This window comes from Amblyraja radiata, chromosome 20 (assembly GCF_010909765.2).
Source record: "Amblyraja radiata isolate CabotCenter1 chromosome 20, sAmbRad1.1.pri, whole genome shotgun sequence".
In the NCBI taxonomy this organism is placed as follows: domain Eukaryota; kingdom Metazoa; phylum Chordata; class Chondrichthyes; order Rajiformes; family Rajidae; genus Amblyraja; species Amblyraja radiata.
In genome coordinates, this window is record NC_045975.1 from 24,182,942 (window position 1) to 24,207,865 (window position 24,924).

At 43.0% G+C, this 24,924-nt stretch overlaps 1 protein-coding gene across 1 annotated transcript in view; it reads left to right on the forward strand.

Annotated features, from left to right (window-relative positions):
* LOC116984719 (glycogen [starch] synthase, muscle-like) overlaps positions 1 to 24,924 on the forward strand; it is a 62,991-nt gene that overhangs the window by 394 nt on the left and 37,673 nt on the right. Inside the window, exons 2-5 of the mRNA XM_033039053.1 lie at positions 11,110 to 11,291; positions 16,868 to 17,059; positions 22,764 to 22,949; positions 24,505 to 24,649. Of these exons, the coding sequence (XP_032894944.1) occupies positions 11,110 to 11,291; positions 16,868 to 17,059; positions 22,764 to 22,949; positions 24,505 to 24,649 (705 nt within the window). The remainder of the gene's footprint in view (positions 1 to 11,109; positions 11,292 to 16,867; positions 17,060 to 22,763; positions 22,950 to 24,504; positions 24,650 to 24,924) is intronic.

Here is a 24,924-nt window from a genome sequence, read left to right on the forward strand (position 1 = left end):
CATGAATGTCAAGATTTACGTGCACTCCGACAATTATGTTCCACTCCTGCGCACCAGACCAGAAATACAAATGTCAAGGACAGAATAAGGTCAATGTTTCTATCTAAACTGTCTTGGCTGGAGGAATCTCTTTGATGCTCGGGTTTCCTGACTATTTGAGTACATCAGTGAATAGTATCCGGGTTTAGTCTATGTTTTGTGACTAACCTTTAAGTACTCCTGCATAATTTTACACTAATAGAATTATTGTGGTTATTTTTATGTACTTTTCATGTTTGGCATAGTTAAGTATTTGAACACGGAAACAAGGAACTGTAGATCCTGGTTTACACAAAAGGAGGCAAAGTGCTGGAGTAATTCAGCGGGTCAGGCAGCATCTCTGGAGAACATCGATAGGTGATGTTTCGGGTTGGAATTCTCATTCAACTTTGTTAACTCTTCGAGACCCTTTTTAGTCTAGCTATTATTGTCACTGGTACCAAGTTATAATAAAAGGCTTTTGTTTGCATGCTATTCAGTAAACAAAAAAACGACATGAATACAATCAAGTTGTCCACAGTGCACAGAGAAATGATAACATGTGTAACATTTAGTGATATACCAATTTGGGGATTGGTCACATACAGACTGATATAGTCGTACAGAATTATGCTTTATAGCTGGAATCTTGGACTTCACCATCTGTTTATGTTATGCTTATCCTCTGACACGCCAACCAGGGACAGGGTGACTTTCAGGAGGGTGTGGCTGAGTTACCAGGTCCTGTCAAAGATCTTTCCTTAATCCTTCTAAATGTTCCTGATGACCAGATACATTTAAAACCTAAAGTGCTGGAGTAACTCAGCAGGTCAGGCAGCGTCTCTGAAGAACATGGATAGGTGACATTCGGTCAGAACCCGACTTCAGATTGATTATAGTAAGGTGGGGAAAGCTTGCAGGTTGGAGTGGGACAAATGCTGGCAAGTGATAGGTGGATACAGGTAATAGGTGGATACAGTTGATAGGGGTTTTTTTAATGAAAAGGCACAAGGTATTGTCTGTAGAGGCAATTGATAAGTGACGTTTTGGGTCAGAACCCTTCTTGAGTGGTGATAGTAAGGTGGAGAGAGGTGGGAGCGGGACAAATGCTGGCTATTGATAGGTGGATACAGGTGATGGGGATTTTTAATAGTTGGTTTACAAAAAGCCACAATGTGCTGGTGTAACTCAGTGGAACAGGCAGTATCTCTGGCAGGAATGGACAGATGATATTTTGGGTCTGGACCCTTCTTCAGATTCCAGCATCTGCAAACCCCTTCTGCCAACATATAAAAGTAGTTGGAATATATTTTAATGGTCAATAACTGTGATTATAATAGTAAATATTTAATAAAGAATAATGAAATTGAGTAAATTAAAGAAAAAACAAAACCCTCTTTGGTACTCGTACACTTTGAATGGAGATGATTTGATGCCTACTCCTGACATGGGTAATGTAAAGCTGAGGGGGAGGATACGGAGCATGATTGAACTCTTTCCCTGCATTTTCTGTTGAGCCTAGCCCACAATGACGCAGTGGGTACAGCATCTGAGACGTGGGTTCGATCCAGACCGGGTGCTGTCTGTGTGGAGTTTAAACGTTCTCCCTATGACCACTTGGGTTTCCTCCGGGTACTCCGGTTTCTTCCCACATATCAAAGACGTACAGGTTTGTAGGTTAATGGGCCTCTGTAAATTGTCCCCAGTGTACTGAAGGGAGTGGGTGAGAAAGTGGGGAAACGTAGAACAAGTCCGAATGGATGATTGATGGTCGGCATGGACTTAGTGGGCTGAAGGGCCTGTTTCTATGCTGTATTTATAAACTAAACTAAATCCCATCCATGTACATGCAGGCACCTTTTGCCTCCTGCTTCATGGTTAGGGAGCCCAGTAGTGAACTGTCCCAGGACAGTGTGGCCCAGTGTGCCCTGGGAGATCCAGAGGGAACATTGCACAAGGAATGCTGACATTCCCACTGGGAAAATGACTGTCACCACCCAGAAGTGACCGAGTCCATATTTTACTTCAGCAGTACAAGGGTAGGAAAGGTTTAGAGAGGTGTGAGGCTTGTGGGTAAATGGGTGCAGCGTAGACAGGGCATCTTGGTCAGCATGGATGAGTTGGGCCAAAGGGCCTGCTCCATGCTGTATGATTCTAAAATAATAATTATTAGTGGGATAACACTGGGGAAAAAGAACAGCAATATAGAGTTGGAAAAAAAAGACACAGTGCTGAAGTAACTTAGCAAGTCAGGCAACAACATCCCTGGAGAACATGGATAGGTGACGTTTTATGATGGGACCCTTCCTCAATCTGAAGAGGGGTCCCGACCCGGAAAATCCCACTGTGTTACTCCAGTACTTGGTGTCTTTTTCTTTGTAAACCAGTGTCTGCGGTTCCTTGTAACTACATTATACAGTTGAATATGACTTAAACTTTTCTTTTAAACTCTCTTTATATACTTGTCAACTGTGTGAAGTATTTTCTGTCCGTATTGGAAATGTCCAGACCAAATAGTGTGACGTGCCACCCTGTAAAATAATAGACGATTTTCCTTCAATTTATCCTGTGTCGTTATCAAAAGCTGAGTGAAAGTGTTTCTCAGGCTTTCTGAGAGGTCCCTTCTCTCATTTGCAAGTGCCCCAGCCTTTTCTTGGCACTTCACCCTGTGTACAGAGTTAGAAAACCAAGGAGCATGGAGCTCTCAATGTCAGCATTTACTTGCATAATGCCATGATCAGAAAGGTTGCTTTTGGTTGCTTCTGCAGTATATATAACAATGTATTCATTTTCAAGTTTCATGAAAATGTTTCCCCGTAAATGATTGAAGCAGGTGATGCAACAAATTGGCTACAAAGTTACTTTCTGTAGTGTGATAACAAGCTTTTCAACCTCCTGTGCGCCAGAAATGTATAGTTACATGATTAAAAAAACATAAACTGCTGGAGTCTCAGTGGGTCAGGCAGCACTCTGGAGAACATGGACAGGGTTGGGATCCTACTTCAGACTTATTATAGTGGGGTGGGGGGGGGGGGGGGGGGGGGGGAAGAGCTGGAATAGAGTGGGAGACGGGACAAAGCCTGGTAAGTGATACAGTGCTGGAATCACTTTGTAGACACAAAGTGCTGGAGTCACTTAGCTGGTCAAGCAGCATCTCTGGAGAAAAAGGATGGGTGATGTTTCGGGTTGAGACTTTTCTTCAAACCCTGCCTGACCTGCTGAGTTACCCCAGCATTTTTGTGTTAATATTCAGTATGAACCACCATCTGCAGTTCCTTCCTACACAAGTGCTAGAGTAACTCAGCGGGTCAGGCAGCATCTCTGCACATAAAAGGATGGGAGCCAGCATCTGCAGTTCCTTTCTACACTCAATGTTCATACTGTTGGGCTGTAAGCTATTTTCCAGGGCTTCACCAGACTGTGAATATTTATATGTGGTCCTAAACAGTGACTGTGACTGTTCATTAACTAAACCGCTAGAGCGCTAGAACAAGGGTAGAGCATTAAATTTTGTCAATCTGTGCAAATCGATTCCATACTGACCGTTCCCTCTACAGATGCTGCCTGGCCCGCTGAGTTCCTCCAACATGTTGTGTTTTGCTCTATACTGACGAGTGCACTTGCCAACAGAACTTAATTCATTAGTTGAATTGCCCACAGACTAAATAGCCATTTAGCTAAAGGTGCAGAGGGCTAAACGTTTTTACCACTATTATCAAGAATACTCTAGCACTTGGGCAAGAAGGGATGCAAAATGGGATAACATAGAACTAGAGTAAACGGGTGATCGATGGTCGGCGTGGACCTGGTGGGCCGAAGGGCCTGTTTCATTTGCTGTATTTGAGGGAGTTAATCTGCTATTGAGGGAGTGCAGCGTAGGATCACCAGGTTAATTCCCAGGATGGTGGGACTGACATATGAGGAAAGAATGGGTCGACTGGGTTTGTATTCACTGGAATTTAGAAGGATGAGAGGGCATCTTATAGAAACATTTAGATTCTCAAAGGATTAGATAGGCTAGATGCAGGAAACATGTTCCCGATGTTGGGGGAGTTTAAAAATACGGGGTGGGCCACTTAGGACTGAGATGAGGAAAAAACCTTTTCACCTTGAGAGTTGTGAATCTGTGGAATTCTCTGCCACAGACGGCAGTGGAAGCCAATTCACTGGATGTTTTCAAGCGAGAATTAGATTTAGCTCTTGGGGCTAAAGGAATCAAGGGATATGGGGGGAAAAGTAGGAACGGGGTACTGATTTTAGATGATCAGCCATGGTCATATTGAATGGCGGTGCTGGCTCAAAGGGCCAAATGGCCTACTCCTGCACCTATTTTCTACGTTTCTATGTATCTTTCAATCATTCAATTTCATAATTCACTGGGGTTTTGTGTGCGGTTAACAGAGACGAAGGGCAGGAACCAAAGATTCCTGGAAAGGAAAGGGCAATACATTTGGTGTGAGGATACAATAAATGTGATTGCAGATGAAACCGGTCTGCAAGGACATGATTCATTTTTCAACGTTTCCCTCCCAATGCTACAAATCGCTGACTGCTGGTGACTCATCTCCAGCAACAAACTGATATTAATTTAAAGTTCCACAGAAGGCGGTATAAGTGGAGGTCTGAGGAAGGGAAGTAGCTGATAATTTTCAGTTCCCTCAGTTATAGTGGAATGTGTGTAGATTGGTGACATCAAAATTGCCGTTTAAAGCAGCTTCATTCCAATTCCCTAAATTTGGTGATGGTGTCAGACTTCATCAGAATCAGCATTTGATATTCATCATATGACACATACATTTCACAGGCGATGATCGTGTGAAACTATTACCGTCTTGTAACAGGAGGATACATCTGAGACAGCATTCAGCTTTGAGTGTATCTAAGTATAGTTCAGCCACTTAATGGGCCAAGACTTCATGTACATAATTCCAAAATGCTTTTGAACTAAATAAAGGTCAATATGATATTTTTCTAAATTAGCTAGCATTTTGTTAAATAAAGTACTTCATAAAACACTTTTGTACCTGCTTATTGAATAGTAGAGAGCATATTGACTGGTTGCATCATGTCCTGGTTCGGCAACACGAAGGCCCAGCAGCGCAGAAGACTGCATAAAGTGGCGGACACTGCCCAGTCCATCGCAGGTACTCTCCCTACCCACGAAGGGATTTACAGGAGTCGCTGCCTCAAAAAGCCAGCCTGCATCATCAGAGACCCACACCATTTGGGCACACACTCATTTCACCCCTACCATGAGGAAGAAGATATTGGAGCCTGAAAACTGTAACGTCCAAATTCAGGAGCAGCTTCTTCCCAACAAACATCAGGCTTATAAACACTACAAGCTCCAAATAGGCTCCGAACTACATAGACTTGAGGGCATTACTTTTGATTTTGCACTATTATTTGTATGTGTGGATTTTTATAACTGTTTTGTAGTCTGTTATGGGTTTTAAGGGTACTCTTTACATATCTGTTCTCCTGTTGCAAGTAAGAATTTCTGAAGAAGAGTCTTGATGCCAAATGGCACCTATTCCTTTTATCCAGAGATGCTGTCTGACCCACTGAGTTACTCCAGGTTTTAGTATCTATCTTTGGTTTAAACCAGCATCTGCAGTTCCTTCCTATACAAGGAAAATTTTTGTTGTTCTGTTTCGGGACATATGATAATAAAGTCACATTGACTCTTGAATAGTAATTGCAGGAGGCTCCGTATATGAACTCAGATATCAATGTAGATTTAAGAGCTTCAGGCTGGGCAAAGCTGCTTCCTTCATTTCCCAGCAGGTCTCTGGGTGATGGTTGGGCAGAGATTGAAGGAAGAGTTGCAGAGGATTTTCCTTGCAGTCTCCACACTTGGTGTCACCTGTGGCCATGGGTGATTCCACCATTTGAACAGTAGCCTAGCTTATTGAAGGAATGTTCAGAAGCCTGATAACAAAGGGGAAGAAGCTGCCACTGAGTCTGGCGGTGCACGATTTCAAGCTCCTGTATCTTCTGCCCGACAGGAGCAGGGAGAGGAAGGAATGACCAGGATGGGGAAGGTCCTTGATTATGGTGGCTGCTTTTCTGATGTAGCATGGTGTGGATGGAGTGAATGGTCAATGGAGGCTGGTCAGTGTGATGGGCTGGGCTATATCCACAGTTCTCTGCAATTTCTTGCAGCCTTTGAAAGTGGTGTGATGCAACCCGACAGTCAGCTCTCCATGGTGAATCTGTAGGAGTTTGTAAGAGTCATTGGAGACATGCCGAGTTTCCTCAGGAAGTTGGCACACCCATTGAGTTAATCTGCTACAAGTTCAATCATGCCTTTATGGTTCAATAGTTGTTTAATTGTCACATGTGCAAAGTGCAAACACACAGTGAAATTATTTTCTTACAAACAGTCCAGTAGAGTATTGCCATGCCTAAGCACATCCCCGATTAGCAAATTGTACAGAACTAGTCTACAGATCCCACAAACAAGTGGTGCCATATCTCCTAGATTCAGTATCTTTTAATTGTAGATCCTAATGGCAATGGAATAGTTATTTCTATTAATATGACTGAAAGCAGTGCTGCTGCAATTAATAATAAGATGAAAAGTATTATTACATAATTTCCACAAAGGTCTCTGGGGAATGAAATCTCTTGGCTTTGGATATAGTGTGAAGTCCTCTGCTTTCTCTCTCCAGTAACCACCGAGGCCCGACCTCGGGTGATCACAGAGGAAGAGGACTGAACTATCTTGTGCCTTTCCCCACGGTGGAAAATGTTGATTCTGCTGTGGGGGGATGTTCATGTTAAATTCTCTAATGTGTTGTGTCATTTTTCTTTTTCAAATTTTTCTATGGATGTACGGAATCTAATTATTTCTCCTATGTAAAGCACTTTGGTTTCAACGTGAGTTGATTTAAACGTGTTATATAAATAAAATTTACTTACTTACTATTGCTGGAGATGGGAAGAAGTCAGAAGTGGGAAATAATGAACACTATAACATATATATAGGCATATTTGTTCGATAAAATCAGTCTTGGTAGAACTGTCTATTTTTCATATGTTTTGCCTAATATTATTTATATTACATTCAAATTGTGAAGCGACACGGCACACTAATAAAAATAACATTTCAGAGCATGAACATTTTTTCTTTATAATTGATTTAAAGGTCATGGGAAAACTTTAAATGGATTTTGGAGCTGAAAGATGTTTTCTTAAAATTTAGGTCCCTAACTTTCGCCCACTTCCCAAAGACATGCGGGTTTGTGGGTTAATTGGTCCTCTGTAAGTTGCCCCGAGTGTGTTAGGAGTGGACGAGAAAGTAGGATATCACAGAACTAGTGAGAATGGGTGATTTATGGTTGGTGTAGACTCAGCAGGACAAAGTTTTCATACTGTATCTCTAGACTAAACTAAACAATGCAGCCATTACAGGTAAGCAGGGAGAGTGAAATATTGGATGAGATAAACAGGCTGAGAGAGGAAGTACTAAACGTTTCAGCATCGCCTAAACTGATAAATCATCAGATCCAGAAGAAAATGTCTCCTGGGCACTATGCCAAGAGATAGCAAATGCTTTGTCCAACATTTTCTAATCCTCTCTGCTTATGGGCATGGCGCTGCAGGATGGAAGCTGGCTAATAAGATACCCGTTATATAAAGAAGGGGAAAGGTATTGAGATTTCTGACTAATCAACCTGCTGTCGGTGGGGGCGAATTTCTGAACTAAATTTTGGAGACAGCAATTGCCATTCAGAAAACCACAGACTAGTCAGAGATAGCGGACAGCACAATGGCAGAGTGAGTAAAGCTGCTGCCTCTCAGTGCCGGGGGCCCGGGTTCCTTGTTGACTGTGTGGAGTTTGCATGTTCACCTTGTGACTGCGTGGGTTTCCTCCGGGTGCTCCAGTTTCCACACACATCCAAAAGACGTGTGGGTTTGTTGGTAATTGGCCATCTATAAATTGCCCTAAATGAGTAGGGAGTGGATGCAAAAGTGGGATAACATGGAACTAGTGTGAACGGGTGATAGATGGTCAGCGTGGAGTTGGTGGACTGAAATGCCCATTTCCAATACCACCACTGGACTGCCTCAGTTCCAGTGAAGCTGCCACTGGATTGCCTCTTTTAGTGAATGCCACCACTTTATTCCCTCTGTTCCTGCGAACACTTACCAGTGGATTGTCTGTGTTCCAGTGCACCACCACTGGACTGCCAGTGCCTGCTCCAGTGGGGGTGGATAGAGTTGAGGAGTGCCAACTCTTACCTTTGGGGAAACAGCTGCAGGATCCTGCACCCATCTGCCTCTGCTGAAAGGCTGGTGACCTGACACATCGAATGCAAAGCTCCCTGCACATGACTGGCATGGTATGGCTGGCATTTTGTTTGTGACTTGAGTACAAGTGCGTGTGACAGCTCTGCCGTCAGAGTCACGGTGCTTAAGGTCATTTTTAAATGTCAGTGTTGCTCTGGGTGACCAGCAGAGGCAGTGGCCAGCCCTGGCCCTGGACTATTGTTCTAAATATAACATGTACTCTCATACAGTGTGGAGACAAGCCCTTCCACCCACTTGCCCATGCAGACTCTAATCTAATATATGAAAATTAAATAACTCACAACAAAACCTTGCATCCCATTTTAATATTAGTTTAGAGATACAGCATTGAAACAGGCCATTCGACCTACCAGGTCCACAACGAACATTGATCACCCATTCACACCAGTTCCACATGATCCCACTTCCTCATCGACTCCCTACACACTAGGGGCAATTTACAGAGGCCAAGTAGCCTACAAACCTGCACGCCTTTGGGATGTGGTAGGAAACCGGAGCACAGGGAGAATGTACAAACTCTACAGACAGCACCCGAGGTCAGGATTGAACCTGGGTCTCTGGACCTGTGAAGCAGCGGCTCTACCAAATGTGTCACTGTGCTGCCACTAATGTTGTCCAACAACAAGCTAACGCCCTCTCTAGCATCTCCTTGAGCAGCTTTCAGCCGGCTGAGTTGGACAAATAGTTCGAGGACAAATAGCTGGAGACACAAGGAACTGAAGATGCTGGGACCTGGAGTAAAGTGCTGGAGGAACTCAGCAGGCCAGGCAGCACCTGGAGAGGAAACGGACAGATGACATTTTGGATCGGGACCCTGTCTTGTTGGAGGAACAGTTGCCATTCCCAAGAGTAATGACGCAATCCCCGCCTGTATAATGGATTTAAATACACTATTGGAATTTAGTCACACGACCCCACAGAAACTGCTGACCTTTTCCAACTGCTGGGTGCAGTGAATTTTTTTTGGAGCGATATATTATCTGATGTTAATGCACCGGAAAATGGCAAGATGTAACCCATCCATGACGGAGACTGTCAGCTTGAGTGTAATATAGGGAGCAGATCCTCTGGGCGATTCACAGGAAAGCAAACTGATAAATATTGTCACGCAGCCAGACGCTCAGAGATAATTGGAGGATTGTTAAAAGCGGAGTCACAGTACGTTTTAAGGAAGTTCTCAAAGTAGAGACAGAGAGCAGTCCAGAGAAGGAGATTGAGAAACAGTCCCCTGGAGATACAGCCCCATCTCTGGGATAGTTGGTATGAAGCTTATGCAAGGGGTAAAGTTGTCAATCTGAAGTTTGATCTGAATTTATTTTTGAAATTCAGCCCAGACCTTCACATCAACTGGTTGAGAGGGTCCCGAGTTTGAGTTTAGTTTATTGTCACGTGTACCGAGGCACAGTGAAAAGCCCTTGTGTGCTAACCAGTCAGCGGAAAGGCAATACATGATCACAATTGAACCGTCCGCAGTGTAAAGATATATGATAAAGGGAGTAGCATGGATAATGTTTAGTGCAAGATAAAGCCCAGTGAGGTTCGATCAAAGATAGTCCGAGGGTCCACAATGAGGTGGATGGTAGCTCAGGACTGCTCTCTTAATGTTCGTAGGATGGTTCGATTGCTTGATGACAGTTGGGAAGAAACTGTCCCTGAATATAGAGGTGTGCGTTTTCATGCTTCTATACCTTTTGCCCAATGGGAGAGAGGGAGGGGGGAGGGTGGCATAGGTGATTGACAGGCGAGAAGACCAACCAGCTGATCTCAAGTTTTTTTAAACACTCATAACTTTTATATTTTTCATCAATGGGAAAAATCCTCGGGGCTGGCTAAGCGGTGGAGGACTGTGAGTAAATTGGCCAAAAATCACAGCATTTTTTAGATTTTTTTTTTAGAAAAAACAGTAGCATTTTTTCTAAAATCAATATACAGCGCAGACAGGAAGTGGTCAAGATGAGGCTTTTAATTATATAGATGGGCCAAATGCAGCCGGGGGGGGGGACCAGTGTAGATGGGACATCTTGGTCAATATGGACAAGTTGGGCCGAGAGGCTTGTTTCCTTGCTGTATGACTTGTGACAACGCCCCTGGACAGGATTGAACCCAGGTCTTTGGTGCTGTGAGGCAGCTGACTTGTTTGGAAAATAGGGGAAATTTACATTACTGAAGAGACGGAGTAATTATCTGGTTAGGATTGGATGTGGATACGGTCCCAGAGATATCCAATCTACACTTGTCCCACCTGCCTGTATTTAGAGGACCATATCCCTCTAAATACCCTATCAATTCAAGTACCTGTCTAAATATTTCTCAAAAAATGCTAAAGTACCTGTCTCAACCACCTCATTCCACCACACTTTGTGTAAGAAAGTTATCCCTCAGATTCCTATTAAATCTTTCCCCATTATCTTAAACCTATGTTCTCTGGCTCTCGATTCCCCTAATCTGGGCAAGAGACTCTATGCAGCTACGCAATATATTCCTCTCATGACTTTGTACACCTCTATGAAATGACCTCTCACCCTCCTGTGCTCTAGATTGGGATAATGTAGAGTTATCTCACTGCCAAAGGCGAAAACTGTCAAAGAGTGGATGATTAGTCTAAATAATTGAGAATTTCTACAGATCTTTTCCTTTTGAGGATCAGATGGGAGATATAGACTCCATTAGAGGCTTTTCCTTTGGAGGTTGTATACAGCTTCCTTTAGGTTAGAATCGATGGGATTTAATATGTATTCCTGTGTTCACGTTCTCATTCTCCTTTCTTTGTTGCAGTGGGCGGTATCTACACTGTCATCCAAACTAAAACAAAGTTGACGGTGGATCAACATGGAGAGAATTATATATTGATTGGTCCATACGTTGAGAATAGTGTCAAGACGCAAGTTGAGCTGATCGATCCACCGAACCTGGCCGTCAAACGCACTATCGATTTAATGAACTCCAGGGGTTGCAAGGTATGGTAAGGTCCTTCATTCTGCCAAGTTTGGTGTGATTCAAAATGCGACTGGTTAAATATATAGGGAGGGATAAGCAGTCTTGCTGAGCAAATAACCGTGGGAACTATGAAGCATAGGAATTAACTTTAAAGAGTGTTGTGAAGAAGGATTGTGAATAGCTAAACAGCCGATAGAAGTGTATAAAGTTATGAATAGTATGGTAGGTTAGGCAGTAATAACCTTCTTCCCAGGATGGAAAAGTCAAGGACAAGCGGGCATAGGTTTAAGGTGAGAAGGGCAGAAGTTTAAAGAGTGTGGGGCAAAGTTTTTATTCAGAGTGGTGGGTGCCTGGATCACACTGCCAGGGGTGGTGGTGGTGGAGGCAGACACGATAGTGGTGTTGAAGTGGATTTTAGACAGGTACAGTGCCCTCCATAATGTTTTGGACAAAGACCCATCATTTATTTATTTGCCTCTGTACTCCACAATTTGAGATTTGTAATAGAAAAAAAATCACATGTGGTTAAAGTGCACATTGTCCGATTTTAATAAAGGCCATTTTTATACATTTTGGTTTCATGTATAAATTACAGCACTGTTTATACATAGTCCCCCCCATTTTAGGGCACCTTAATGTTTGGGACACAGCAATGTCATGTAAATGACATGTTTAGTATTTTGTTGCATATCCTTTGCATTCAATAACTGCTTGAAGTCTGTGATTCATGGACATCACCAGTTGCTGGGTGTCTTCTCTGATGATGCTCTGCCAGGCCTGTATTGCAGCCATCTTTAGCTTATGCTTGTTTTGGGGGCTAGTACCCTTCAGATTTCTCTTCAGCATATAAAAGGCATGCTCAATTGGGTTCAGATCGGGTGATTGACTTGGCCACTGAAGAATTGACCATTTGTTAGCTTTGAAAAGTTCCTTTGTTGCTTTAGCAGTATGTTTGGGATCATTGTCTTACTGTAGAATGAACCGCCGGCCAATGAGTTTTGAGGCATTTGTTTGAACTTGAACTGATAGGATGTGAATATACACTTCAGAATTCATTATGCTACTACCATCAGCAGTTGTATCATCAATGAAGATAAGTGAGCCAGTACCTTCAGCAGCCATACATGCCAGGCCATAACACCCCCACCACCATGTTTCACAGATGAGGTAGTATGCTTTGGATCTTGGGTAGTTCTTTTTCTCCTCCATACTTTGCTCTTGCCATCACTCTGATATAAGTTCATCTTCGTCTCATCTGTCCACAGGACCTTTTTTCCAGAACTGTGGTTGCTCTTTTAAGTACTTCTTGGCAAACTGTAACCTGGCCAACCTATTTTTGCGACTAACCAGTGGTTTGAATCTTGCAGTGTAGCCTCTGTATTTCTGTTTATGAAGTCTTCTGCGGACAGTGGTCATTGACAAATCCACACCTGACTCATGAAGAGTGTTTCTGATCTGTCGGACAGGTGTTTAGGGATTTCTCTTTATTATAGAGAGAATTCTTCAGTCATCAGCTGTGGTGGTCTTCCATGGTCTGCCAGTCCCTTTGCGATTGGTAAGCCCGCCAGTGCTCTCTTTCTTCTTAATGATGTTTCAAACAGTTGGTATTGATAAGCCTAAGGTTTGGCTGATGTCTCTAACAGTTTTATTCTTGTTTCTCAGTTTCATATTGGCTTCTCAAGTCAAGTCAAGTGTGTTTTATTGTCATATGTCCCGGATGGGGACATACTTGCTGCAGCACATAACGTGGGGTAAAAAAAGAAAAAGTTCAATAAATATCAAATATAGTGCAAATAACAAATAATAATATAGTCTTTTTCCAGTTCAGAGCTCAGAGCTTATTCAATGTGTTTAATGGCTGTGGGGAAGAAGCTGTTCCAGAGACTGGACGTTACAGTTTTCAGGCTCCTGTACCTTCTTCCTGATGGCAATGGTGAGATGAGTGTGTGGGGCCAGGATGGTGTGGGTCCTTGATGATTTTGGCTGCCTTTTTGAGGCAGCGACTACGATAGATCCTTTCGACGGTGGGGAGGTCAATAAAGGTGATGGACTGGGCAGTGGTCACAACTTTTTGTAGTCTTTTTTACTCCTGGACGTTCAAGTTGCTGAACCAGGCCACGATGCAACTAGTCAGAATGCACTCTACCGTGCACTTATAGAAGTTTAGGAGAATCATTGGCACAACTTTGGTCCTCATGTTGATAAACAGCAATAAAAGTTTCCAAAGGTGATGGAAAGACTGGAGGAAAGACTAGGTGCTGAGAGCTCTCTTGTACCTGCATTAAGGAGGCAATTAAACACACCTGAGCAATTACAAAATACTGTGAAGCCATGTGTCCCAAACATTATGGTGCCCTGAAATGGGGGGACTATGTATAAACACTGCTGTAATTTCTGCATGGTGAAACCGAAATGTATAAAAATGGCCTTTAATAAAATACAACAATGTGCACTTTAACCACATATGATTTTTTCTATTACAAATCTCAAATTGTGGAGTACAGAGGCAAATAAATAAATGATGCGTCTTTGTCCCAAACATTATGGAGGGCACTGTTTGCAGAGAATTTAGCTTCTTCACCTCTGAGAAACATTATTGGTACTATGCTAAATATATCAAAATAATAAAGTGTTTTTATGGTGATTGTGATCTCATTTATTGGCCCTGAGACACTGCAACATGTCTAACCAAGGACGAGACGAGCAGCAACCCAGAGAAAGAATGGAGCGATTAGGTAAAGGTGGGTGAAGAATGTCTTTAGGGAGCATACTATTGTTAATGATTGACTAGGTGGGACTCCTAAATTCCGAGAGTGAAACTCCAAAGCGTTCTGGGGAAATAGTTGCAAAGTTTTTGAAACATAATTATGTGTATGATGTTGGGAATATTTGGGTAATTTTAGTTTATTTTTGAAAGCTTATAATGAGCTGCTCCTGGTGTGATAGTATATGCTGTACTATGATGGTATAGGCTGAACTTAAAGAGAAAACATTTTTTGTCATCCCACACCTAAGATACGTCTCTCTTCCTCACTTAACATTCGAAACCGAACACATGAAATGCTGTTTATAATTATACTTTACAGCATGTGATTTAGGGAAGAAATTGAAACCGTGAGAAAGGTTTTGTGTGAAAACCTTGTTGAAAATCATTCTACAGACACCTTGTATTTTACACGGGGATTACAAGCTTAAAAAGCAACTCGTAAATCAAACGTATGCCCGGCACCGCACACGACTACGGTGCCATATGGCGCCAGGCATAAATTTGAGCGTGTTTTTCTGAAAATAGGAGTAAGTAAATGAAACTTTGGTAGTAATTAAACAAGTGTGCCATTCTAAAATCTTTCTTTAAAAATTCTAAAACCACGAAAATCAAGCACGTGTAAACGCGAAATGTCTGTAATCTAGACGAATGTAATCCCTAAAATAACTGCCCACACTGACAAACATGTCCCATCTACACTAGTCCCACTTGCCTACATTGGCCCATATCCCTCTAAATCTGTCCTATCCATGCACCTGTCTAATTGCTGCTTAAATGTTGTGATAGTCCCTGCATCAACTACCTCCTCCGACTGCTTGTTCCATACACCCACCACCGTTTGTGTGAAAATGTCACCCCTCAGATTCATATAAAATGTTTCCCCCCTTCACCTTAAATCACCTATGCCCTCTGGTTCTCGATTCCAGTGTGCTGCTTTAAATGCCCGTTGCTAATTTGGAAGTGTGTAGGCAGCGAGACTGGTCCTCACACAGCAGGCTCACAGCAGATGTCTTCAACTTGAGTAATTTGGAAAGTGGAGACAATATTATTTTTATTGGTTCTAGTTTGGTGCAAGGCTTGGCTCTAGAAGATTTGGTAACAGCTTTGGTAGCATGTATTGTGCACCAGTAAGCCAAGGCCATTTCTTCACATATTCCACCACTGCATAGCACACAGATGAAAACAGGGACTTCCCAGGACAGGTCTGGCTTGAGGGATTCCTGAGGGAGAGAAGCTCAAGGTTGGTGCTGGTTAATGGAACATAGAACAGAGAACAAAACAACGCAAGAACAGGTCCTTCGGCCCACGATGATGCAAGTTAAACTAATCTCATCTGTCTGCACATGATGGTTGGGACCCTTAAGTTCCTTGGCATTAATATTTCCAATGATCTGTCTTGGACCAACTACATAGATGTGACAACCAAGAAGGCACACCAATGTCTTCACTTCCTGAGGAGATTGCGGAAATTCAGCATGTCTCCAGTGACTCGTACATACATCTACAGATGCACCCTAGAAATCTTACAGCCGGGTTGCATCGCAGCTTGGTTTGGGAACAGCTCTGCCCAAGACCACAAGAAATTACAGGGAGTTGTGATGTACTGTAGCCCAGTCCATCACACAGACCAGACTCTCCACCAATGACTCTATTTACTGTTCATGCTGCCCTGGAAAAGCAGCCAACATTATCAAAGACTTGTCCCACCTCGGTCATGCCTTCTTCTCCCTGCTCCCTTCAGGTAGAAGGTACAGAAACTTGATAGTGCGCACCACCAGACTCAGGAACAGCTTCTTCCCTCCATTATTTGGCTTCTAAATGACCTTTGCATAAGCTTGGGACTGTTTGATTCAGTTCTATCCCATTGCAGACATTAGACTTTGACTATGGAACTGAAGCGCTACAATGCTGAGAACTATATTCTGCACTCTGTATCTTCCCCTTTGCTCTACCTATTGCAGCTGAGTTAGAAGTACTGTCCTTCACCAGCTCCCTCTCCGAGCTCCTACTTTTCGTTGCAGTATTTTTTTTGTCAGATAGCAATACTCCCTAGTAGTTGGAAGAGTGTTGCTTGTATGGTGATACATCCCTTTGATACTTGGCATCAGAGGTAGCTGCTGTGAGACTTACTACTGGTAGCTGTAAGAATTTGTAATACATTAATCTGAACACCATGCTTATATCAGCACAGTTAGTCTGTGTGGCATTACACAGGGAAATCTGATATAGTTATTCTGTGAACTCCACATCTAAATCCTTCCGAACTGTGTAGACCCATGATGTTGTTAATGCCATCAAAATGTAGCAATACATCTTCTCATCAAGAAAGCCTGAATATATTGAACTGTGTCAGCTGAAGAAAGCAAACCAGAATATATACCAGAGTGCTGGAGTAACTCAGCATGTCAGGTAGCATCTCTGGAGACCAGCATATGCAGTTCCATGCATCCCTGTATTTCTACTGGATAGGACCTACTAGGGGCTAGAATCTATGTATAAGGTTCTGAAGAAGGTTCCTGACCTGAAACATCACCTATCATTGTCCTGAGATGCTGCCTGACCCACTGAGCTACTCCAGCAGTTTGTGTCTTCTTCGGTCCTACTAGGAGAACGGGAGTGAATGTTTGAGGATGAAACTAATGTGGTGGTTAGTGAAATGATACTTACATGGACTTCCTCTCCCGAAGAGCTACCAGACCTGCTGAGTATTTCCAACCTTTTCTGTTTTATTTCAGACTCCTAGCGCCCGTATGAAATGCATAATGTGAAGACCAATGCTTATGGTACGATCCAAGAGGTCTCTGACATGAAACTTGTTCTGTCTTGCAGGTTCATTTTGGCAGGTGGCTGATTGATGGGAGTCCTTACGTTGTACTATTAGACATTGCAGCTTCCAGCTGCAATCTGGATCAGTGGAAGACGGAGCTATGGGATTTGTGCAATATCGGAGTTCCCTGGTTTGACAAAGAGGCCAATGACGCAGTTCTCTTTGGGTTTCTCACTGTGTGGTTTCTGGGTGAAGTAAGTATACGAGTATCTTTTCAATTCAATGTGAGAAGTGAAAAGATATTTCTTTGAAAGTGCTATCAAAGTGTTCAAAATTATAATGACTAAACAAGCAGCAATTTTCAATGGTAGAAATGTCAGAACCCAAATTAAAGATCCTACTGGACAATATAAATGTGCCTTTTTTTAAATCATAAATTTTGAGCTTTTGATCATAACATCTGATTTCTGAAAGATCAAATTAGATTTTTTTCCCGTGTACGTCAGAGCTTGCTCATGGGTAGGGGTACGGAATGAAATGAGAGAGTTGACCTGAAGATGAGAAAGGGGACTACAGATGAGAGGGAAAGGTGGATCAACCATGGTTGAATGGTGGAGTAGCCTTGATGGGCCAAATGGTCTAATTCTACTCCTATAACTTATGAAGTTAGATGTTGGAATCTTGAGCAAAACACAAAGCGCTGGAGGAACTCAGCTGACCAGGCAGCATCCATTGAGGGAGTGCGCAAGTGACAACTGAAGAAGGGTCCCGAGCTGAGAGATTTGACTTGTTATCCTCTCCCCTATTAAAACTGGTAAGAGGCCAGCACCGGTCACCAGCCGGTCGCTCCGATCTGTGACCCAGAGCCTGGTTCACGTTCAGCCCAGCCCTGAGAGGAGGTGGGACAGACTTGGATTGTTTTCTCTGGAATTACGGTGGTCGAGGGGAGGCCAGATACAAGTATATAAAATGATGAGAGGCATAGGTAAGGTAGACGGGATATTTCTCCCAGGGTGGAAATATCAAAGAATGAAAGGTATAGTTTTAAATTGAGAAGGGCAAGGTTTAAAGAACATTTTACACAGAGGGTGGTGGGTGCCTGGAATGTGATGCCAGGTGGGTTGTTGGAGGTAGAGGACACAATCAAAATATTAAGAAAGTACTGCAGATGCTGGAACAATCGAAGGTAGACATAAAATAGACAAATTAAAGTGACGAGTGAAAAGGCTTTGTGGATGTGTAAAGATTGGGGGTGGGGAGGGGGAAGAGTCAGTCTCAGTCTACCCCACGACAGAAGGGGGAGGAGCTGTAAAGTTTGATAGCCACAGGGAAGAAGGATCTCCTGTGGCGTTCTGTCCTGCATCTTGGTGGAACCAGTCTGTTGCTGAAGGTACTCCTCAGGTTGACCAGTGTGTCATGGAGGGGGTGAGCTGTATTGTCTAGGATGCTCCGCAGTTTGAGATGACCACCTCCCATGAATCCAACTCCACCTCCAGGACAGAGCCAGCCTTCCTGATGAGTTTGTTGATCGCATTGGCGTCTGCACTCTTCACCCTGCTGCCCTGACACGCAGCAGCGAAGCAGATGGCACTGGCTACCGCCAATTGATAGAACATCTGCAGCATCTCAGCGATCCACTTACACTAACATACTGCAGATGTTGAAGGAGTGGAGCCTTCTCAAACCTCCATAAGATTACACCTCTATAAGATTACCCCCTCATCCTTCTGGAATAGAGTCTAGCCTGCTCAACCTCTCCCTATAGCTCAGGTCCTCGAGTCCTGGTAAAATCCTGGTAAATCTTCTCTTTCCAGCTGGTTCTGAAGTTTACAATGAAAAAGTCATTTACAATGAAAAAGTCATTTACAATGAAAAAGTCATTTACAGTTAGCCCCTTAGTTCCAATGTACAGATGCTTTATCGCAGTTTTGCTTTACTGCTGAGAATGTTATTTTCAGCAAACAGTCGGGCTATCTTTTGTCTGTGATTTCTTTATCTCGGTATCAGTTTTATTTGCAAACAGCCAAATGTCAGGCTACTTTACAATGTAGATGTTTTAATTAGAACACAGTGCTGGAGTAACTCAGTGGGTCAGGTGGTTTCTCTGGAGGACATGGAGAGATGACATTTTGGGTCAAAACACTTTAACAGCAACCATTCTCGAGTCTATGGAAGGGTCCCATCCCGAAACATTGTCTAAACATCTCCTCCAGAGATGCTGCTTAACCCACTGAGTGACTCCAGCACTTTGTGTTCTCTGCAAGATTCCAGCATCTGCAGTTCCATCTATCTCGTGGTTATTTAACCTCAAATATTTTCAATTTCTTTGGGCACAAATTATTTTATGTAATAGTTATATATTTTACTTTATATGGTAAAGCTAGATCACTGGCGTAAATATGAACATGATCAGTGGGTGATGTAATCTGTGAATGTCGTCTGTGTTCATATTTGTGCCGTGCTCTGTGTATTTGCTCATCTTTCCCATTTTAGTTTTGTTTAAAGATACAGCACCCTCATAGACTTTAGAGATACAGTACAGAAACAGGCCCTTCGGCCCACCGATTCCGTGGCAACCGACGATCCACTTACACTAACATTATCCAACACACTAGGAACAATTAAAAAAGATTGCCAAAGCCGACTAAACTACAAACCTGTAGACCTTTGGAGTGTGGGAGGAAACTGGAGGGCTGAAGGGCCTGTTCTGGCACAGTATCTCTCTCTGTCTGTCTGTCTGTCTATCGACACAACTCTTGAGCAAACTAAACACTCTTCTCTGATTTACCATAATCGTTGTTGCAAAATATAATGGCTATGTGCCATGTAAAAGTTCCTTAGATTTCTCTTATGGGTCGTTAATTTGGTAAGCAGTCAAAATTGCAAAAGTACATTGCGGGCTGCTATCACTGAGGAGTTACATTTCCTGTTAGGTTAGCCATTAGAAGCTGTGCGTGTAATAACTGCCTGTAGACACAAAATGCTAGAGTAACTCGGGGGGACAGGCAGCATCTCTGGAGAGAAGGAATGTGTGACGTTTCGGGTCGAGACCCTTCTTCAAACTGCCTGTGACAGATCTGGGGGGGAGAGAGGAAGCTGTGTTGTTAGTGCATGGAATTTAAGAAAGCTTATCACCATGGCAACCCCAGTATCATTCTGTTACAAATACAGTAAATACTCACATTTACGGATCTCTATATAACAGATTTTGGTTACAGTGGACTGAGGTGTTCATTGGTGGTGAAGTTTGGCGGGTTGCTGCGGAAAGGTGGCGGTGGGGAGAGATCGAGCGGTAAAACACTCTTATATATTGGGAAGTTTGAGTTTGAGTTGGTTTATTGTTACGTGGCCCGAGGTACAGTGAAATGCTTTTGTTGCGTGCTAACCAGTCAGCAGAAAGACTATACATGATTACAGTTGAGCCATCCACAGCGTACAGACACATGGTAGAGGGAATAATGTGAATAACATTAGTGCAAGATAAAGTCCGATCATAGATGGTCTAAGGGTCACCAATGAGGTGGATAGTAGTTCAGGACTGCTGTTTAGTTGTTGGTAGGATGGTTCACTTGCCCGATAACAGCTGGGAAGAAACCGTCCCTGAATCTGGAGGTGTACGTTTTCACACTTCTAATACCTCGTGGGAGAGGGGAGAAGAGGGAGTGGTTTGGGTGCGACTTATCCTAGGTTATGCTGATGGGCTTGCCGAGGCAGCGTGAGGTGTAAATGGATTCAGTGGAAGGGAGGTTGGTTTGTGTGATGGTCTGGGGCTGTGTCTCCAATTTTCTGCAATTTCTTGCGGTCTTGGATGTTCACGTGGATTTCATGTGGAACACAATCAGAGGGTAAAATGAATACAACTTTATAGTAGATAAGCTCAATAAAATAGAAGCACAAGAGCCTGCAGTTGCTGAAGAAGGATTCCTACCCAGAACGTTGCCTGTCCATCTCCCTCCACAGATGTTGCCTGGCCTACAGCACTCTGTTCCTCCAGCACTCTGATTTCTGCTTAATTAAAGGGAGCATTCAATGAAGCAAAGAAAGACGCAAAAAGCTGGAGTAACTCCGCGGGTCAGGCAGCATCGCTGGAGAAAAGGAATTGGTGACGTTTCAGACTATTGCTTTTCACCTATTCCGTTTTGCCAGAGATGCTGCCTGACCCGCTGAGTAACGCCAGCTTTTTTGTGTCCATCTTCAGTGTAAACCAGCATCTACAGTTCCTTCCAATGCATTCAATAAAGCAAATTGGTTGAGGTTTTCAACACTCCCAAGGGGCAAAGTAGATTGTTATTGGAAATAGAGTGCAGAACATAACCGAAAATGACCAAATACAGTCAACAATCTACATTTTGTTTAGAGATTTTGAAAAAGAGAACATCTGTGCATTGACACCATCTTGGAGAACAAAGCTAACATTGAGAACTGAAGGAGGTTACTGTTCATCAGGAATATTTAGTGCTCCTGAAACCATGCATGATAGAACTCTATTGTTATAACTCTCATCAGTAGTTTTGCTCACTTCATTAGGTTTAGGTTTATTATAGTCACATGTATCGAGGTACAGTGAAAAGCATTGTTTTAGAAACATAGAAAATAGGTGCAGGAAGAGGCCATTTGGCCCTTTGAGCCAGTACCGCTATTCATTGTGATCATGGCTGATTATCCACAATCAGCAACCCGTGCCGGCCTTCTCCCCATATCCCTTGATTCTGCTAGCCCCTAGAGCTCTGTTTTGCATGTTATCCAAACAGATCAGATGTACCATACATGAATACAATCATGTCAAACTCAAGTAAAATTGATAGTCGAAACATGGAACTGCAGACACTGCTTAACAAACAAAGGACACAAAGTGCTGGAGTAACTCAGCAGATGAGGCAGCATCTCTGGAGAACATGGATAGGTGATGTTTCAGGTCAGGACCCTTCTTCCGGCTGATCAGTTAACCCATTAAGCCACACGTCTTTGGGATGTGGGAGGAAACCAAAGCACCCAGAGGAAACCCACATAGTCCCAGGGAGAATGCGCAAACTCCACACCAAAAGTACCGGGGTGGTTAGGATCGAATCAGGGCCTCTGGGGCTGTGAGGCAGTAGCTCTACCAGCTGTAGAAACATAGGTGCAGGAGTAAGCCATTCGGCCCTTCAAGCCTGCACCGCCATTCAATCTGATCATGGCTGATCATCCAACTCAGTATCCCGTACCTGCCTTCTCTCCATACCCCCTGATCCCTTTAGCCACAAGGGCCACATTTAACTCCCTCTTAAATATAGCCAATGAACTGGCCTCAACTACCTTCTGTGGCAGAGAGTTCCAGAGATTCACCACTCTCTGTGTGAAAAATGTTTTTCTCATCTCGGTCCTAAAGGATTTCCCCTCTATCCTTAAACTGTGACCCCTTGTCCTGGAAGGTATTCCTTGTAGAAGGTATTGTCTTTGTAGAAGGGTCCCAACCTGAAACGTCACCTATCCATGTTCTCTAGGAATGCTGCCTCATCTGTTGAGTTACTCCAGAACTATATATTTTTTTATAATAGTTAGAGTAAAGGTGAAATGCAGAATATAATTCTCAGCATTGTGGCACATCTGTTCCATAGTCTTCATCCTCTCACTATTGTTTGTAATTTTAGACCTGTCTGTGCAATCAATCTAGAGATGTACGTTTTTACAATAGATAATAATTTAGTTTAGTTTATTGTCACGTGTACCGAAGTACAGAGAAAAATATAGTTGCATGCTAACCAGTCTGTTGAAAGACAATACATGTTTACTGTCGAGACATCCACAATGGGCAGATTCACAATAAAGGGAATAACGTATAGTGCATGGTAATGTCTGATTAAAGATGGTCTGAGCGTATCCAATGAAGTAGGTAGTAGCTCAGGACCGCTCTCTAGTTGTTGACGTCATATTGCAACGTGTTCAGTTTTTCATTTTAAACCATATTTTCTTCTCTAGTTTGCTGCCCAGTGTGAGAAGGACATCTTTCTCCTTGCACATTTCCATGAGTGGCTGTCAGGCATCGGCCTGGTGTTGAGCCGGATTCGTAAGATACCTGTGGCAACAATCTTCACCACGCACGCAACTCTGCTGGGACGCTACCTCTGCGCTGGGAACGTGGACTTTTACAACACCCTGAAAAATGTACGTCTGTCTCTTCAGTCCCCGCTACTCTTTCTTCTTTCTCTGTTGATTGTCCTAATGAGAGTTTCAAAGGCTAAAGAGAATAAAACTACATGAATACTGTCGTTGTGTCCTTGGGCAAGACACTTCACCCACCTTTGCCTGTGTGTGAATGTGTGTGAGTGATTGGTGGTGGTCGGAGGGGCCGTAGGCGCAGATTGGCAGCCACGCTTCCGTCAGTTTGCCCCAGGGCAGCTGTGGCTACAGAAGTAGCTTACCACCACCGAGTGTGACTGAGGAGTGAATGAATAATGCGATGTAAAGTGCCTTGAGTATTAGAAAGGCGCTATATAAATCCCATCCATTATTATTATTATTATTTGGAAATTGATGTTCTAAAATGGAGAAATTTGTTTTTACTTCATAAATGTGGTTGTAAATCCAATCTGATTTACATCTGATCCAATCCAAATCCAATTACAAATTAGCACATTATATAAATAATAATATATAAAAGAATAATGTAATAAAAAAATAATGATATTAAATAATATAATAATGCTATATATAAAATGAGTTTCACAGGCTAAAGAGAATAAAAATGCAAGAACACAACTTGGACATTAATATTCTAAAGTGGAACAATTTGTTTTCACTTTATAAATGTAGTTGTAAATCCAAACTGGACAAATTAGCACTATATATAAATAATAATATATAATATATTAAATAATAATATAATAAATAATATTATACAAACTAATAATATGATAAATAAATTGGCCCACTTAGTTCAATAGTTCTATTTAAATTCTCCCCCCCCCCCTGTTTAAATCCGATACCCGTTTAAATCGTTCCCATCCACCAATACATTCAATTAGTTCAAATGGTAATTGTACCCGCATCAGACAGCTTTAAGAAATTCTCGTAATACTTGAAGGTCAAAACACAATTGGTGACACATCGTGTTAATATGATGTTAATAGAGACATTTAACAAGCGCTGAACAGTACACCCCCACTGTCTTGCGGAAAGCGGAGATTTTAATAGTTTGTTTTCATCGAATTTCAAAATCCGGATTCTAAAACATGGGGGGGTGGATTGTCCCCACCTCTCAAAACATGGGTGGGATGTGTGTGTGTCCCCCCCCCCCCCCAGGATTTCCGCCCATGCACGTATGCACAGCACAGTGAAATTCTTTTGCATGACCCACAAATGCACAGTCGCCATATGTTGTTTACAAAGAAAAAGTAACAGTCCAAAGTCCCCATGTTGGAATTATTGGAGCACCACTGATCCAGGTAAGCCCCAGGCTGTTGTAGGCCCGTGACCCGACATCCTTCTCCTCGCCCGTCTGCCTCTGTGTCTCGGGGGTGTGCCTCCTACAGACGACCTTGAAGGTGATGGAGGCTATACTCTCCCTCTCCTCGCGTCCGTCCAGGACTTTGTGTTTTGCCCATGATTCCAGCCTCTGCAGTTCCTCCTTGCTCTGTGATTCATTTTTTTAACGATTCCCTGATTCCCCGAACTAGTAGCTGTGTGTCTACTTTCTAACTTGTCTCCTCTCTTGGTCCAGTTTGACGTTGACAAGGAAGCGGGCAGCAGGCAGATTTACCACCGCTACTGTATGGAGCGAGCTGCTGTTCACTGCGCTCATGTCTTCACCACCGTCTCGGAGATCACCGCCATGGAGGCCGAGCATCTCCTCAATCGCAAGCCTGGTGCGTTTAGTTCAGAGACACAGCATGAGATTGGGCCCCACCGAGCCCATCGATCACTCATTCACATTCGTTCTATGCTATCCCATTTTCTCATCCACTTCCCATACACTAGGGGCAATTTACAGAGGCCAATTAAATTACAGAAGTAAATTAACCTACAAACCCGCACGTCTTTGGGATGTGGGATGAAACCGGAACACCCGTAGGAAACCCACGTGGTCACAGGGAGAATGAGCAAACTCCACACAGACAGCACCCGAGGCTGGGATTAAACC